This window comes from Engraulis encrasicolus, chromosome 18, assembly GCF_034702125.1.
Source record: "Engraulis encrasicolus isolate BLACKSEA-1 chromosome 18, IST_EnEncr_1.0, whole genome shotgun sequence".
Lineage (NCBI taxonomy): Eukaryota > Metazoa > Chordata > Actinopteri > Clupeiformes > Engraulidae > Engraulis > Engraulis encrasicolus.
This window is the reverse complement of record NC_085874.1, coordinates 39,863,443-39,882,485: the sequence shown is the minus strand read 5'-3', so window position 1 is coordinate 39,882,485 and position 19,043 is coordinate 39,863,443. Positions and strand designations below refer to the sequence as shown.

Sequence of the window (19,043 nt, the reverse complement as noted above, 5' to 3'; positions counted from 1 at the left end):
GGCACTCTGCTATGGGCTCAGGGTGCAGAGAGGGTGACCTAGAGTTCAGTTTCCGATACAGATTTTTTTTTTGCCACTGTATGCAGAATATTTTACAGCAGTGATTCCCAGCCTGTGGGCTCGGGCCCATTAGTGTAACGCAAAGTTCTTTTTTTAAAAAAAAAGAACGCCACAGCGCCCCCAGGACTGCAAAGTTTTTACAAGTTGGCTGTGACATCATTTTCTAAAAACCTAAATAATGTTTATATGTGGTAAAATAAACAAACAAAAAACAACGTTCTCTCCTGAATTATTGCTTAGTGTGTTTTTCAAAGCGAAGGGATAGACTGAATGTTGCAACCCCCTTTAGGATGTTGACTGTTTATGTAAGTTGCATTATTTATTGGATCAAGAGGTGGACTGCGAACATTTGAGAGATTTTTAAAATGGCTCCCAAGTTAGAAAAGGTTGGGAACTCTTCGGTCAGCCAGAAACCCATAACAGGACCTGAGAGTCGGCTGTTTTCTGATTCCGTTTGCGCTCCGCCAAACAAGCTGAGGATGGCCAGCCGAGCATGAGCCGTCTGTGAAAATGGAAAAATGTAGATTTTTTTTAGGTAGAAAATAGAGATATCCTCCGCACTCCTGCGCTTCACCATCTGTTGCATCACAGGAAAGGACTAGTAATTGCAGGGAAAGATAGGAGCATCTTCAGATGTGGAAGTCCCTTGGCATTTGCCCAAAAAGACAAGTGGACTTCCACATCTGAAGATGCTCCGGTGACTCCTTTCTTTCCCGGAGAATACTTTTTGTTTTTTGTTTTGTTTTTTATCCGTGCATCTGTGCTTGACAGAGTGGTGCACTGTGACAGGCCACAAGACGGTCTCCATTCTGGATGGCCAATCAAGCAAAGGTTGTCCATAACCAGTCGGTGGGCAAATGAATATCTCTGGTACTTACTTTGGGGCTGGTGTTCAGCGGGCTGACCCACTGTACAATTACTTCAGGGACCCGGGTTTGATTCCAACCCGCTGTCTTTTCCCGATCTTTTCCCATCCCTCTCTCCCCACTCATATCTCTCTCACTGTCCTTTCTGCTTAATAAAGGTGCAATATACTATATACTAAATATAATACAATATAATATAATATAATATAATATAATATAATATAATATAATATAATATAATATATATTATATTATATTATATTATATTATATTATATTATATTATATTATATTATATTATATTATATTATATTATATTTACATGGCCCCTGTAAACCTCAAAGCACTTTGGATGTAAATACTTGAGGTTGAAACGCAATGCAGCCATGAAATAATAAAAGACAACAAAAAAGATTTCAAGTATGCGGACTTCTCACTTGGAAAACGTCTGTCTTGCTTGTGTGTCTCCAGGGAAGTCGTACACGATGACGGGCCGCGATGACTCCATCCTGAGCCTGGGCCTCATCCCCTGCGCCATCTCCTGGCTCTTCAGGCTGCTCACCAAGAGGAAGGAGAGGAGCGGCGCCGACATCTCCGTCTCCGTCTCCGCCATCGAGCTGTACGGCAGAAACGAGCTCCTCAGGGACCTGCTCTCTGCTGAGGACACGGGCACGGGCACGGGCACAGGCATGGCTGGCGGCGGCAGCAGACACAAGCCAGACCTCTGCCTCTATGAGGACCCAGTCAGTGGGATACAGGTAATGGGGAGGAATGGATGCATGAAAACAAAGATCATTACATTACATTACAGTGCATTTTTAAGTTAAAACTACGTTCATATGAGTCAGTTTCATCAAGGGCTGGACTGGCCATCTGGCATAGTGGGCCCCGGACCCTCGTGGGCCCCTATTTTCAGAAATGTTATTTTTTGTTTCTTTTTTTATTTTATTTTTACATTTCTGTCTCTATGAGGACCCAGTCAGTGGGATACAGGTATGGGGAGGAATGGATGCATGAAAAACAAAGTGAAAGTAAAGTGAAAGCCCAACTGTGAAACTCCAACTGCCATTGTCATTGTGACACAACACTTCACAGCATACAAGTGTTCACTGCACACTGCACACAGCGAAATTGCATTTATGCCTCAGGGTACCTCAGTCATGGAGGAGGATGGGGGAGACCACTGGTTATTTTCTCCCCACCACCAACCTGACGGGTCGGGAGTCGAACCGGCAACCTTTGGGATACAAGTCTGACCCCTATCCGCCGCTTACCCATAAGATCACATTACATTACATTACATTACATTATTTGCTCAAGGGCACCTCAGCCATGTAGTGAGCTGGGGAGTGGAAGGGTGGTGCGAAAACAAAGACCATTACATTACATTACATTACACTTAACTGAAACTTTTATCCAAAGCGACTTACAGTTTCATTTCAAGTACAGGGTACTGGTTACAGTCCCTGGAGCAATGTAGTGTTAGGGGCCTTGCTCAAGGGCACCTCAGCCATGTAGTGAGCTGGGGAGTGGAAGGGTGGGATTTGAGCCTGCAGCCCTGGGATCTAAAGCCCATCTCCATCACATCAAGAAAATATAGATGTTCATGTATACAATATGTACGGTATAATGTAATATCATAGTAATATGTGATAGTAATATATCAACATAACACATGCGAATGAAAAATGATATTAGTATAACACAAATATGCAAGGAAGCAGTGCATTTTCAAGTTTAAAACTACTGGACTGGGCATCTGGCATAGCAGGTTTTTCCCAGTGGGCCCCACACCTCCGTGGGCCCCTATTTTCAGAAATGTAAAAAAACAAAACAAAAAATGTTACATTTCTGAAAAAGTGTGCCAGTTCTGCGCCGCTAATTATGAGGGGCCCCTTTAAGCCAAAAGTGCCCAGGCACTATCCCCCCCCACTCCAGCCTTGGTTGGTTTCATCTCTACATGTTTCCTTTCACGTTTTACATCCATGCCAACAAAACTTTGCTGCAGCGATAATTCCTGAGAGAGAGAGATGATCAATGTGTTTTGTTGAATATTATTATAACAACTCAAGCCTCGCAACTCTCTCAAGGCTCTCTCACAAAAAACGAGATTTATTTGTATTGCTCAATTTAGCGGAGAGCATTAGCCTGAGCGTTAGCCTACTGAAGCGTGTCGTGTTTTATGCATTCGTTACATCACATCTGGCCCTTGCGGCTCTGCAGGCAACACAACACATTGACATTCACAGTTATGTTGCAAACGCTTTCATCCAAAACAACTTGGGGCGAAGTGCAAGAATGCATTTCTTTCTTTATTTACTGTGTAATGAAATGAATAACTGAAGCACTTCAGTTGTGACAGTTTAACAGCAGAACTGCATGGTTAATTAAAATGTGATATATGGGAAGTAGTATAACAGTTTTATGCAAATAGATATTAGAATATTAAATTATATTTGGTAGAATAACTATTATAAACATGTATATTAATTAGTGCATTATAACCAGAAGCACTATAAGACACATGTGATATTAACATGTTTTCAAACATTTGATGTATTCTCCATTTTTGAATGCACAGTATGGACAAACTGCCAACTGTGTGTCTGCCTGTTGGTCTGTCTGACCACCTGTCTGTATCTGTCTGTCTATCCATTTTATTCTATTCATTTAAATGTGTTGGTTTTATCTTCAATGATATTAAGAAGCTTGGGAACAAGTTTACCCATTCGTGGCTGCACAAATAACAAAGCCATAAATTAAACCTTACAACTGAGTCAATGTTATGGGAGGCCTCTGGCTCCACATCGTTATCCTAATCCAGTCGTTCCCAAACTGGGGTGCGTGGACCCCTGGGGGTGCACGGCCTGGCGTAAGGGGGTGCGTGAGCTGAATAGAGCAATGGTGGATATGTGAGTTTTTATCCAGCATTGATGAACATTAAGTCATTTTTAATTGTATTTAGACTTGTATGATGGAAGGGTCCATCTAAAGTGTAGTTTAACTCCTAGACTATTGGAAAAGAGGATTCCCCAAACTGAATATGCATAATGTGCAGTGACTGTGCAATGAATCCATTCGCTCAGGGGGTGCGCGAACCACATTGAAATGTACAAGGGGGTGCGCAGGGGGAAAAGTTTGGGAACCGCTGTCCTAATCCATAAGCATACAGTAGAGCTTATTCAAGTATCATGCCCCTTGCTTCCGGGTCAAAGACGTTCAACATGAAATTGTCCTTGTGTAATGGATACTTTTGCTTACTGTAAATGCAAAAAAAAAAAGATTTTTGAAATTATTTTTTTGGCTTGACTTTCATGCATTCACTTTTCAAAAAATTGAAAATCATGTTTTTCACAGTTACAGTAAGCAAAAGTATCTGTTAGCACTGAAGGACAATTTCATGTTGGACGTCTTTGACCCTTCTGTATATTAGTTACAATGTGATGATTGACAATGGTGTAAGACATGGGGAACCTATGGTTCTTGAGGCCATTTTATCTGTCCCCCAGCATAATTTTAATGTAATGCTGTTGTCACATGAAATATGACATGTTTGCTAAAGAAATGTTAGAAAATGTTAGAAATGTTAGAAATTACATTTGCAATACAATTAAGTTATATTTTCAGGGGACCTAGTATATATAAAGTGAAGGTGGGGTCTGTTGTAAAGGTGTCTGCTTTCAATATAGGCCTAACGTGCAAGGGGAAAATCCTAGTGTGTGTTCAGCCCTTGGAGGACTAAATAGAATTTGAAGTGGACCCTCAGATGACAAAGGTTTCCCCACCCCTGGTGTTTTTCGCACATGGTATCATGGGATCTAGGAATGAGGTGGATATATATTTCTATCTCTTTAGTAGCACCACTGAACCATATTTTTGTTATGTTCATACAGCTGAAGAACCACAACGTGATCAGCGCTCCGACGGCAGAGAGAGCTGCAACGCTATTGGACAGTGCACTTACCAGTCGCTGTGGCAACAGACCGGGGGCCAGCTCTCATATGTTCTTCACTCTGCATGTCCACCAGCAGCAAGGCCAAGGGCCAAACAAAGAGCTCAGTAAGTGGATATTAGTCTGTCTGTCTGTCTGTCTGTCTGACTGTCTGTCTGACTGTCTATTTGTATTTCTGCTGTCTGTCTGTCTGTCTGTCTGTCTGTCTGTCTATTTGTATGTCTGCCTGCCTGCCCGCCTGCCTGTCTGTCTGTCTGTCTGTGTCGCTGTCTATCAGTGAGCAGCAAGGCCAGGGGCCAAACAAAGAGCTCAGTAAGTGGATATTAGTCTGTCTGTCTGTCTGCCTGCCTGCCTGTCTGTTGGTCTGTCTGCCTGTCTATTTGTATTTCTGCTGTCTGTCTGTCTATTTGTATGTCTGCTTGCTTGCCTGCCTGCCTGCCTGTCTGTCTGTCTGTCTGTCTGTCTGTCTGTCTATCTGCCTGCCTGCTTGCCTGCCTGTCTGTCTGTCTGTCTGTCTATCTGTCTGTCTGTCTGTTAGTCCGCAGCAAGGCCAGGGGCCAAACAAAGAGCTCAGTAAGTGGATATTAGTCTGTCTGTCTGTCTGTCTGTCTGTCTGTCTGTCTGTCTGTCTGTCTGTCTGCTTGCCTGCCTGCTGTCTGTCTGCTTGCCTGCCTGTCAAGCCAGGGGGCAAACAAAGAGCTCAGTATGCATATATACCTGTCTGTCTGTCTGTCTGCTTGCCTGGCTGCCTATCTGTCTGCCTGGCTGCCTGGCTGCCTGTCTGTTTGTCTGTCTGTCTGTCTGTCTGTCTGTCTGTCTGTCTGTCTGTCTGTCTGTCTGTCTGTCTGTATCTCTGTCAGTCTGTCAACAAAGCCAGTATTCGTATATGAGTCATAGATACATCATAAATGGTTAGCCTAACTTAAAGGTGCACTGTGTGGGATGGTGGCCAGACTAGGTATTGCAACTATGCTGCTCATGGAAACTGTGCTATCTACTGCTAAACTTGTTCTTTTCATGAATATTTACTTAATAATGAACTGATATTTAATAGTGTGACCAAAGTATAGTAAGTTTAGCAGCTAAAGATGTCTATTTCTGTAAATTCAAAGTGGCGGACAAGGGAGAAGATATCCCTTTTCATGTATGAAAGGTGCAATTTTCCCAGTCATAATGAATACTTAGAATTTGATGGTGGTGGACTGGTAGGTATTCATGAAAAAGATAACATTTGTGAATGGGCAGCATACATTTTGGAAATAAACTACTAAAATATTACACAGTCCACCTTTAAAGCTCTTGTGTGCTTCAGCTTCTGCGTTCAATAGATGTTTGCCCCACTGTGATACTGTGATCCTGGAAGCTGGATGATGCTTAAAGTCTCAACTTCCTTTTTTAACTTTCAAAGTGTTTAGATGAAATTTAGTCCCATTGCCGAATGTGAAAGTCAGTCCCATTGGTCATTGTAACATCACTTTACACAGTTCCACTTCCTTCCAGAAGGTGGGTTACCTCCCTGGGTTACTTTGTGAACAAATGATGTATGTGTGTTTTTTTTTCAATAAATGGCTTAAATACTTCTCTTCAGATTTCCTAGGGCTATTCAAGAGTGTCTGAAATTGTAGTGATTTGAGTTTGAGTTTGAGTTTGAGTAGTAAAATGAGTGTAATTAGTCTTGGCAGCGTTAAGGACAAAAACATCACCATATGTCCGGTTTGGACAAATGCATTAGCAAAGAATAAAAGAACAGCCCTAAGCCATAACAAAGTCTTGTTCACTCATACCAACAGGACGGTGGCAACTCTGATTCTTCATCGCGTCATCCAACAGAGCCAAGTTACAAGCCACTGCACAGTTTCATTTCTTCAGGTCATACAGGAACCAAAGGTCTTCTTTTTAAGACTCAAAAACGTATTTTCATCCCCTCTCTTCTGTCAGTTCCTGGTATTCATAGCCCTTTAATGCACGGTATTCCACCAGTGGACCGCTGTAATAATAACTGAAAAACCTTTACTACTATAGTACTACACCACTATAGCCGAGGGCCTTTAGTCATACATTATGACTTGGTCATTGCCATTCTGGTAACAGCTTGTATCTAACAGGTGCCCTGTCAATGTATTGTCAAAGCCACATGGGAAGATACACAGGCACATACAGTACACAGGCACACAGTACTATTATATGATTAAAAAAAACAAACATATCCATAACACAGCATAACAAATGTAATCATATCAAACATTATCATTTTCTTTTCCTCTGTTCTGTTTCAGTGTGTGGAGGTCAGGGGAGGGCCATCCTTCTAGATTATGTATAAATCTATTTTCTCATCTCCTCTCTGTGTTTCAGTGTGTGGGGCACAGAGCATGCCAGTCCTTATAGATCAAACACAATATCTTATATTCTCTCCTCTCCTGTCCTCTTCTCTCCTCTCCACATCTCCCATCCCCTCTCCTCTCCACACCTCTCATATCCTTTCCTCTCCTCCCTTCCCCTCCATTCCCCTCTGCTCTCCTTCTCTCCTCTCTCCTCTCCTCTCCTCTCAACACCTCTCATCTTCCCTCCTCTCCTCTCTTCTCCTCCTCTCCTCTCCTCTCCTCTTCTCTTCCCTCCTCTCCTCTCCTCTCCTTCCTCCTCTCCTCCCCTCTCCCCTCCCCTCCCCTCCCCTCCTCTCCTCTCCCCTCCTCTTCTCTTCTCTTCTCTTCTCCTCGCCTCTCCTCTCCTCTCCTCTTCTCTCCTCTCCTCTCCTCTCCTCTCCTCTGTGTTTCAGTGTGTGGTGCTCAGAGCAGGTTGATCCTGATTGACCTGGGGAGCTGTGTTGAGGAGCACAGTAAGAGCATGACCCAGCTCACCTTTCCCGAGCTCAGCAGCGTCATCCTCAGCCTCCTCCGGGGCCACAAGCAGATCTCAAACAGGCACGTTCAGTTTTATTCTTTAATATAACACAACAAATTTGATTTCTTAGCCATTTAAGTTGATTTTATGATAGTTATTTGAAGAGATAGAAAGAACATGTTCATACTCTAAGGACCTATAAAGACTCATTTCTGATGGCAGATCTGGTACAATGACAACATTGATGTTTCAAAGTGTATAATACCTAATAAATACTGTAAATATAATATATATGCAGAAACATATTGCAACACATTACAAGCCTTTTCTTTTTACGTTATCACAGGAGCACTAAGATGACCATGCTGCTGCAGGAATCTCTGGGCAATGTCAACTGTCAGACCACAGTCATCGCCCACGTGTCCGGGTCATCGGAGAGGGCCGCAGATACACTCTCTACTATGCAGATCGTCTCCCGTATACACAAGACGCAAAGGAAAGCCAAGGTATTGATTGACACATGATGATGATGATGATGATGATCCTGATCATGTATTGATGTTATGGATATGTCACATAAATGCTAGATGAATAATAAATGAAACATATATAAATAGATTGCTGATAGCTTGACAACAATATAAAACAGCTTGACGAAATAGTATGCAACAACACATCGAAAACACGATATTAAAATTGAATGTTGTACATTTGTGTCTTACCACCAGAAATCAAGGTCCTCGTCTCCAAGTGAGCGAAGTGTTCACAGAGAGAGGAAGTGGCTCCAGGAGACCAAGTTGAGGGCATTCCATTCCACGGGCACTCTGGACCCGGACGACATACCTGTGCCAAGGCTCTTACGGGACGTTGTGGATCGCTCTGCCAGCGAGCAGTCCTGCGATACCGTCATTCACGTAGACTCGGATGGATGCAACGCTGAGGTGAACAAGAAATCTCAGGAGTCCATATCCATAATCCCCTCTCTGCTCAAAGGCAAAACGGAAGGAGGAGGTAGCCCCGTGCTAGGGATGAAGCTGCGGCCCCAGAGGACGTTCTTGAAAGACTTCAGACTCATTCACCGCTCGCAAGAAGAGAAAGAACCCAAGACAGCAGCGGGGGGGACCCAGGATGAGGAGATGGAGTGTCTCAAGTGTAGCACCTTTGCAGAGCTTCAGGAGAGATTGGGGTGCATTGATGGCAGTGAGTTGATGAACCAAGCTACAGACAGCAAGAGTAAATCCCAGCCAGCCTTAACAGAAATCAAGAAAGAGGCAGAGAAGACTGACATGTCTAAAGCAGCGTCCACTGTACAACTGAACACAGCAGTCAGTAGCTACATGGCAGCCTGTGAGCCAAATGCCAGTGACTGCGCGTTCACAGTCTCTTATCAGTGTGATCCTTCAAGTCACAATCAAGCCATCAGTGACAAACAACTAATAACAGATAGTCTGGGGAATTCCACAACCAGCAGGAGCCAAACTAGTGCTTCAGAATCCGAACAGTATTCCGCGGACTCTTCCACATGTCCAGAATCACCTGTCAGAGACAATTCTCTACCCTTTGAGACGGCCAAATCCCAAGGGCCGTCCTCAGATGAATCCCTGCAGCAACAAGACCACAGGATCTCTCCTATCGGAAAGAGTTCCTCAAAGTCTTCTTCGTCCGGCTCATCCCTGTCCTCTTCCTCCATGTCTACGAGCACAGACTCTGCCGTCACTCTACCTGCCAACCTGAGCGATGCCACTCCCCACCAGCTGTCTGCTGACGCCCAACGGGAGATGAAGGCCACCATCACGGTGACGGTGCAACAGCCCTTTGACCTGAACGGGCAAGATGAGCTGGTGTACACGGTGGTGGAGGAGGTCACCATCAGCGGCATGGCCGAGAAAGGCAGGCCGGCCAACGTCATCAGCTTCAGCGAAGGGAGTGCCCTCCCGCCAGTAGTGCCAAGTTCGCAGCCCGTGAGGATCATTAGTAGCGTTAGTGATGATGGAAACGTTCAGGATCACGCTGCTAAGATGAGTGAAGCTCAGAGACAGACCTCGTCAATAGAGGTACCGTCTAATCATGTCCCTTCTACTAACAGAGTTGAGACGCAGAGTGTCTATACATCTGCCAGTGTGGAAGGATTTTACCAGCCCTGTCCTCCAAAGATGGAACAACAAGTAGAAATTCCATCCACTGCGGTTTGTGAGGTAACAAAGCATGCCAATGGAAATACTGGGGGCAAAGCTAACTTGGAGAAACTCAAATGCAGCTACACACCTTCTCAGGATTCATGTAAGAAAAAGCTGGAAGTTATCAAGGAGATGCCTTCTCCTGCCAAAAGTATGGACAATCCCTGGAGAGCTTGCAACAAAGATAGTATCTCTAATAACTACGTAACACAATCAAGTGATCATCAAGCAATAGTTAGACAAAAGGATTTCATGACAGACTGTTACAAAACATCCCAAAAAGAAACCAAGAAATCAAAAGACTTTGATAGATCAGAATCAACAGATCTTAATTTGCACTCTAGCAGAACCAGTGGCTATCGGGATCACAATCAAAACACATTCAAAAAATATAAAGACAATGACGCCAATATGGTTTCTAGCAGGGCTAAACTTGATCAGAAAATGTCTGGACCCAAAGATTCAACTGCAGATTCCAGGCATGAAAAGAAAGTGTCGGGCAAAAGCAGTCAGCTAAACAAGCACCACTCTTTCAAAGGTGAGGCCATGTCACCAGCCTCCAGAAGAAGGCTAGTGGACACTTATGACCTGACCAGGTCTGGGAGTCTCAATTCCAAAAACCCCAAGACAGCCAGTTTATCAAGAGCTTGGCATAGCATGGATCAGGAGGACGGCTTTGATGATGACTTCCCAAGCAGTCCGGGCAAAGACCACAGAGCACTGGGAGAGGCCATGTCTACTCCATGCAGTCCTGCAGCTACTTTGGAGAGGAGGCGATCCCGGTCCAGACACGGACTTTTTGCAAGAGCCAAAGAGAACTTTTCCTCTGGCAGAAGGGACAGCCCAGACCAGAAGAGGAGAGCCAACAGTCAGTCGAGCTTGCCAAGGAGTCCTGTATTACACCACAAGTCGTCTTTTTCCCACAATGCCTCTGATGAGTCGTGTAGAAGGAAGCACGTCAGGTCTCCTATTGAAGACAGCAGTAAACTCTTTAGTGCAAAACTGGAGCAGTTGTCCCACAGGTCTCCTATTGCACATGGATTAAGGCCAGAATACTCTGACTTTTTCTTTTCAGAGCAGGACAATTTCATGACATGCGCTAATCCAATGGAGCGCTTTGAAAGCGATTCTAGTTTGCCCAGAGCGAGTAGAAGTGCACGAAGATACCCAAAGTTCCTGCCTATGGACGACGGAGAGAGCGGTTGTGTTAAATCATCATCCAAAAGCAACCTGTCTAAAGTTTCAGCAGTGAACAAGCTAATGATGTCTAGTTCAAAGCCAGGCAGTAGCAACAAGAGTAGCTCAACAAGTGGCTCTAAGACCTTGAACCTTACCACCAGGTCTCTGAGACAGTCAACAAGGAGCTCCAGTTTGTCACCAGATGAAACAACCTCTGGCTTTGGTTCTTGGTCCACCCAGTCACTATCCCGCAGTCAAGTCTCCAGCCTGTCCCCCAGACCCTCTCTCAAAATCCTCAATGGGAGAATCACTGAGTTTCTGAGAGGAAGTGGGACCTCATCCACCATCAACATCACCGGTGGTGCGGGTCAGGCTTCTTCTGTGCACAAAGACAAAGGGGCAGCAAAGGACTCAGAGGACGACCAGCCCTTGCCGTCCCCTTACAGCAGGGTGACCGCCCCGAGACTGCCCAGCAGCCACTGCAGCGGGCACGCCAGCGACACCACCAGCGTCCTGAGTGGCGAGCTGCCCCCGGCCATGGGCAAGACCTCGCTGCTGTGCAACCGCAACAGCGTGGTCAGCAGCGGGTACGAGAGCCTGATGAGAGACGGGAGCGAGGTGACGGGAAGCAGCATGTCCATCCGGGAGTCATTCAGTGACCACAGGTTTTTTACCCGGTTTTATAACTCTATTTATATATTCATTGTTTATTTTATTTCTTCTATATCCTTGTTTGGAACACTTGTCTGATTGTCATGTTTTGTTGTCCTTGTTTTGTTTTGTTACTGTCCTTTGTCACTGTCATTGGTATTGTGTTTTCTGTGCAAGTTTTTGTTGTGTGTCAGTACTGTGCTGTCTATGAAATCTTTTGCTACTTTTACCTGCAATCAAATCTACCTTCGGGTACACATAAAGTCACCTTACCTTAACTTACCTTGCAGCTGCACACACAGCCTGGCGCGCAGCAGCAGGAGCTCCAAGAGGAGGAACAGCAACAGCCCTGCAGGTCAGTCGCAGCACAGTTTGGATAGCTGTGGGCGTAGCATAGAATGCGGAGGCATAGAATAGAATGCCATAGGTCATTTGGTTGATTTTGAACAGGGAACAAAGAGACCCCACCCCCCTTAAACAAAATATGCTGTGCAAATAATAATTATCTATGTAGTATCTTGTATCTATCATTATTTATTTTACCTCTTTTGTTCTCATTTAATCTCTTGCCTTCTCATCTTGTTTTATTCATTTCATCTCTTTCCTTCTCATCCTTTTTGTCTCATTTCATCCGTTATTGTCTCAACCTTCTTGTCGTCAGGGACGACCCAGAGGCGCCCGTCCCAGGAGACCCTGCTGTCGCTACGGAGATCTACCAGCGGCCCGCGAGTACGCTGGGGAGACAGAGGTGCTGCCGACTCCTATGAGCTTAAAGTCTATGAGATTGACAATGTAGATTGTTTGCAGAGAAGGGGGCTTTCTAGCGACCGCGTAAGTCCGCCTGTGGAGCTTTTCAATTTGTTGTCGTCTAAGGGAATCCTAATGGGCATGCTTTAAAGGATAAACGTGGAGTGGTGCAGCCCAATGGCATGTAGGCATGCTTATGTTACCACAGCCCTATGTTCCCACTTCCCTATTTTCCCACAGCCCAACGCTCCCATAGTATCCCTTAGTCATAGTATGCTCCCACACTCCTATTTTTCCCATAGCCCTATGCTCCTAAAACACTATGTTCCGACAGTCCTGTTTTTCCCATAGCCGTATGCTCCCATACCCCTATGCTCCTAAAACGCTATGTTCCAACAGTTCTGTGCGACCACAGCCAGCTGTGGGAACATAGGGTTTACCCTGTAGTTATCACTACGGCCGTACGGTACTGACTCCTCTGGACTGCTGCTTGCGACAATGTCATTCCGTTGCACCTAGTTATGGAAATCTGTACGCAAGCTCAATTGAATTACTGAATGTTTGCTGTGGAGTCTGTGGTCTGAAAGAGCATGTCTTTCAGCTCCCGTTTAGCTCTTTTAGCTCACATTTCTTCTTTGATCATTGTATAAATGGATTTATGCAATGGCTGTAGGCAAAACTGCAAATGTATATGAATTCACTATACCACATAATCATTGTTGGTCTCCAGAAGTTACAATCCTGCACCCACTACTACGTATTTGCTCCAGTCATTTATTGCATTGTCCTGTGCTTGGACACCTACATATCGCAGAGTGTATAGGTCACAGGACCGGGAGGTAGACAAGGGGAGGGAGAGGTTTGCCTCTAGGACATGACACACACGCACATAGCCTGGGAAATCCCATGTTGTTCCGGTCTGAAAGACAGCATGGAATCATCATGAGCGAAGTGGATGGCGGAAATGCGCGAATTTGTGAAAATGGCGACTTGCTACTCGTCGAAGCCAGAGAATCTCTAACAGGGAGAAGGTTCAGTCTCATTGGTTCCCATTGTAGCCAGTTAGCTTTGCATGCATACTGCAGTAAATATGGAGTGTCCACTAGTTGGCGAGCGTAGGTCAGTCCTTCATGTGGGAAAATGTATGGAATGGAAAGGGGAACCCATATGCTAAATACATTGCTACTGCGATTTCCAGTCACAAATATTATCAACAAAACATTTCTTGTAAGCACTTGACTGTTGTTTAACAATAGGCTGTATTGACAAATCGTTCAGGTGTGTAGTTTTACAGCAGGTTAGAAGATTTCAACCTGTACTCGCTAGCATCCCGCTAATGTTTATGGGTTTGGCCCCATAAAAATTGAGCTTTGTGACCCAGTATATAATAATCTAGTGGCGCAAAATAATTGAAACGCTACTCAAATGGGGTCTTATTATTTCTAGCTTCGAACTTAATATAAACCCTATTCAGACTGGGCTTTTTTGGCATTCCTGGGCCTGGGGGGGGGCTCTTTTGACCCCCCCCTCATAACTCATGAACGGAATACAGTATGACTACAAAACTTGGGGGAGATGATCTACATAATTATGGACATCTATGAATGACATCATTTTTGTGCAATTATCTGGTATTATGACGTCATTATGACATCATTATCTTATTATGCCCAAAATATCGTCATAATGGATTTTCCAACAAATTTAGGTAATGCACTTAAATTTTAATGATTTTATGCTTCAAACCACTTAAATGCTCACAAAGTTGTCTGATGCTAATGGAAATAACAAAAAAATATGAAAAAATATGGCGTCATAGATATGGTAAAGTGATTTTTGGTCAGACATACCTGTCAGAAAACCGTTGCCATGGCAACGGCAAAAATGATAAACCTAATCTTTCGGTACCTAACTGTAGCCAACTAAATGTTAGGAAAAGTCACAAAGTTTCGTACTCATAGCTTAAGTCGTTAAGGAACTATACAACATCAAAGTTGGTGCGGGCACTTTTAGCCCCCCCCCAGTCTGGATAGGGTTAAGATTTCAGGACAAAAAATGATAAAAAATCACAAAAATTATAATGGTAGAAAACTCCATTGACACCCATTCATTTTGCACTTAGGTAGGATTAGGGTTAGCCAGTTGTGGCTAGTTGCTAGTTCCGTGAGTGAACACCCCCTGGCGAAGTTAACCAGCCAAATCCTGCAACCCTGGTTCCAGATCATGGTCTCAGTCTCTTTCCAATCAGACAGCTGGGAGGCATGGAAAGGCAATGACTGCAGTTTGTTTATCTCACTTGTGATTAGATCTGGTGATAACCAGGCAACACACAAATTGTTAATTAAGTGAAATCACCTGCACCCACACAAATATTTGGGGGTGGACTGTAACTTCTGAAGCAGTATCACCTAGCATTGTAAGTAATGTACAGTTGATCACTTGCTCACGGCAAACATTCTGCATGTTCGGTTGAGAAATATTCAACCGTGTGTGGTGTGGCTTTAGGACACATGTTGTGACAGTTACACTGGAATGAATGCAGAATTTTACTGACAAGGTACCTATTAAGCAAAATAAGCAAGTAAACAAAAATAAATCAATTAATAGTAGTGGTTTTAAATATATCTGAATAATATTCATTTTGATCATGAATCATTCAATCATTTGATCAATTATACCATTGGTATAATTCATATATTATATTATATTATATTATATTATATTATATTATATTATATTATATTATATTATATTATATTATATTATATTATATTATATTATATTATATTATATTATATTATATTGTAATTTTAGGGGGTAGCTTGCTTCAGTGCCAAGCTGAAGTTCCTGGAGCATCGTCAGCAGCGGATCGTGGAGCTGCGGTCCAAATACAGCAGCCTGAAGAGAGAGCTGGAGCAGGCAAAGCAGTACCTCATGCTCGACCCCGACAAGTGGACCCAAGAATGTAAGCTTGCACATGAACAACAGTCACGTCATCAAAATAAAGGAGGGTCCCGAGTAGTAGCCAGGCCGTGCCCTCCCAGTGACGCAACAGCTTCAGCGTTGCTACCAGTCAGGTCAAGAGTCAATGCAAGTACTTTCCCGCAAATACGGGAACTCCTCCCACTTTGTTGGGAAGCAAACAATCATTAGCAAACCAAGGGAGGCCATTTGGGAAATGCTGTTTGGGAAATGTTAATTGTTATGCTCTTGGTCAGACCAAGTCTCGAAGAGATTTGAAAGTCGATGATAATCAGGCTACCCGAGTAGGGGTGTAAATGATGATCATTTTGTGTTGATGCATCGATCCTACAGCCAGTGAATCAATTCATCGATTTGCGCCAAAAACTGGGTTTAGAGTGATGTAGGTGTTTTTCTATAACTATGTGTCGCACTGACTTCTTGCTCCAAGAAATGTTGCTCCAAGAAGTGCTGTGCATGATGGGCCCTTGGACAGCAAGGTTCTGGCCCCCCACAAGCCCCTTCAAATACAGAATCGTTTTTTCGGAATTTAGAGATAAAAGTTTGGGCTCCGTTATCATGCTGAAACGGGACACGGGACGTTAAAATGCAGGAAATTACATCTAAGTAATGCAAAACTTTCTGGGGGAGGACCCCCAGACCCTCCACTTCAATGAAGTGTCCCATATTTTTTCCATTGACATTCGGCAACCATAATACATACGTATAGTTCGGCCCCTTTACTGGGAGGAATTTGAAAAACTGGCCCTCGTCGACATTTAATTGAATACCTCTGATCTACAGACAGTCTACCTATGTCCTTAGCTCCTATTCCTCACTTGTGCAAATAAATGAAGCTTATGAATGGATTGAATTTTGCTTTGGGCCCCACAAAGGCTTGGGCCAGGCCTGCTGTAATGTGTGCAGATTCCCACCTTCTATCCCAGATGGCAGTTGATCTGTGAAGTGGACTCCCCGAAGCACCTGTTTATATAAGGTCATACGTAGTAATATCATGTGGCAGCCATGTTTCAGCTTTGTGTAATGCTGTATAAGCAGAAAGCCGAAAGCCCATTGGGAAACTCCAACTCCCATTGTCATTGTCATTGTGAGACAGCACTCCACAGCACACAAGTGAACGCTGCACACTGCACACAACGCAATTGCATTTATGCCTCACCCATGCAAGGGGGCAGCCCTCAATGGCGCCCCTGGGGAGCAGTGCGGCGGGACGGTACCATGCTCAGGGTACCTCAGTCATGGAGGAGGATGGGGGAGAGCACTGGTTGATTACTCCCCCCATCAACCTGGAGGGTCAGGAGTCGAACCGGCAACTTTTGGGCTTCAAGTCTGACAACCTAACGGCTTACCCACGACTGCCCGTTACAATATTACAGTGCAGTACTTCTTGCCCTATTTCCTGGTTGGCTGTTGATTTGTGGCAGGCGTTTGAGGTGGAGTCTCCAACACACACGCAACACGCATGCACAACATGCTACGCTATATACTATACAATATGAAATGTAATGTAATAGGCCCTGCCGTTGCCAACCGTTAGGGCACTCGTCTACCATGCGGCTGAGCCGGGTTCAATTCCCGGCCCAGGTCCTTTGCTGACCCCTCCCCGTCTCTCTCCCCATTCGCTTCCTGTCCACCTCTCACACTGTCCTGTCGAATAAAGTCGAAAAAGAACATGAAAAAAGAAATGTAATGTAATAGTTGTTGCTCTGTGTTTCTGTTGACAGTTGATCTGTGGCAGATGTTTGAGGTGGACTCTCCAACATGCTACGATATTCAATATGAAATGTAATGTAATAATTGTTGAACTGTGTTCCAGTTGACCTGTGGCAGACGTTTGAGGTGGACTCTCCAACATGCTACGATATTCAATATGAAAATTTGGCTGGTTAGCTGGTGTTAATTTAGAGCCCTGTGTATAATGTATAATGTAATAATTGTTGTCCTGTGTTCCAGTGGCAGACGTTTGAGGTGGACTCTCCAACATGCCACGCTATATACAATATGAAATGTAATGTAATGTAATAATGTAATAATGGTTGTCCTGTGTTCCAGTTGACCTGTGGCAGACGTTTGAGGTGGACTCTCCAACATGTAATGTAAAATGTAATATATATATATATTTTTTTAATTGTTGCCCTGTGTTTCTTCCTGTGTTCCAGTTGACCTGTGGCAGACGTTTGAGGTGGACTCTCCAACATGCTACGATATATACAATATAATGTTCTAATTGTTGCCCTGTGTTCCTTCCTGTTGGCAATATAATATAAACGTAATGTAGTAATTGCTGCCCTGTGTTTCTTCCTGATGGCAGTTGATCTGTGGCAGATGTTTGAGGTGGACTCTCCAACATGCTGTGGAATATACAATATAATATATAATGAAATAATTGTTGCCCTGTGTTTCTTCCTGTTGGCAGTTGACCTGTGGCAGACCTTTGAGGTGGACTCTCCAACATGCTACGCTATAGAATATGAAATGTAATGTAATAATTGTTGTCCTGTGTTCCAGTTGACCTGTGGCAGACGTTTGAGGTGGACTCTCCGACATGCTGCGATATACAATATGAAATGTAATAATTGTTGCTCTGTGTTTCCTCCTGTTGCCAGTTGACCTGTGGCAGACGTTTGAGGTGGACTCTCTGGAGCACCTTGAGGCCCTGGAGCTGGTGACTGCGCGGCTGGAGAGCAGGGTCAACCTGTGCAAGGCCCGCATGATGATGGTGACGTCTTTCGACGCCGCGCCCAAGCGCAAGCAGAGGAGAGCCAAGAGGCATCGGCCCTCGCCAGATCATCACATGGGCTTCCTCTGACTCTGACTCCTTCAGCGTGAGATTTTACGCCTCCATTTTGGTGTGAAGAAATCCCGCACACTGTGCATTCCACCTACAAAATTTTTTCGGTCATCCGACCTTCTTCAGGTAGAATTTCTTTGCACTTGAATGAGCACTGGGAAAATATCCTACGCACCTGTCCAACCACAGAGGTGTGCAAAAGTGACATTTTGAACTGTTTTTGGTGTCTCTATTTGGACAGGACAGTGAGAAAGTTTGCCATGAAATGAGTGGGGAGGGGGGGGGGGGGATTTGTATGCGAATCATTGGATCACAATCGAATTGGTGTCCCTGATAAAACGGTTTGCCGTCTTATCCCATTGAGCTACCGCGCCACCCTTTCGTGTGAGATTTTGACTTTTGTTCAACTCAAGAGTGATGGAGGGCAGCTTTCCAATCCTCAGTGTGGACCGTCTCTTCTTACACACACACACACACACACACACACACACACACACACACACACACACACACACACACACACACACACACACACACACACTACATCCAGAACATTCCATCTCTATACTGACTGATTGAGTAATTGATATCACATCTGCCTACCATGTTGCTGTGACATTGCTGTGAGATGTGAGCAGGGCTGGACTGGGGGAGAAATAGGGCCCGGGCACCTCATAATTAGCGGCACAGAACGGACTCACCGGTGGGCCCTGCACCCTCTTAGGCTCCTATTTTCAGAAATGTAAAAAAAAGAAAAAAAAGATGTAATTTAAAAAAAAAAAAAAAAATTCTGGAAATAGG

At 44.3% G+C, this 19,043-nt stretch overlaps 1 protein-coding gene across 1 annotated transcript in view; it reads left to right on the top strand.

Moving 5' to 3' along the window:
* kif26bb (kinesin family member 26Bb) overlaps positions 1 to 18,283 on the top strand; it is a 59,049-nt gene extending 40,766 nt beyond the window's left edge. Inside the window, exons 7-16 of the mRNA XM_063222178.1 lie at positions 1,397 to 1,683; positions 4,819 to 4,984; positions 7,651 to 7,795; positions 8,062 to 8,221; positions 8,444 to 9,769; positions 10,520 to 11,736; positions 12,013 to 12,077; positions 12,384 to 12,553; positions 15,284 to 15,434; positions 18,058 to 18,283. Coding sequence (XP_063078248.1) covers positions 1,397 to 1,683; positions 4,819 to 4,984; positions 7,651 to 7,795; positions 8,062 to 8,221; positions 8,444 to 9,769; positions 10,520 to 11,736; positions 12,013 to 12,077; positions 12,384 to 12,553; positions 15,284 to 15,434; positions 18,058 to 18,260 — 3,890 coding nt within the window. The 3' untranslated portion in view covers positions 18,261 to 18,283. The remainder of the gene's footprint in view (positions 1 to 1,396; positions 1,684 to 4,818; positions 4,985 to 7,650; positions 7,796 to 8,061; positions 8,222 to 8,443; positions 9,770 to 10,519; positions 11,737 to 12,012; positions 12,078 to 12,383; positions 12,554 to 15,283; positions 15,435 to 18,057) is intronic.
* Positions 18,284 to 19,043: the final 760 nt, after the last annotated feature.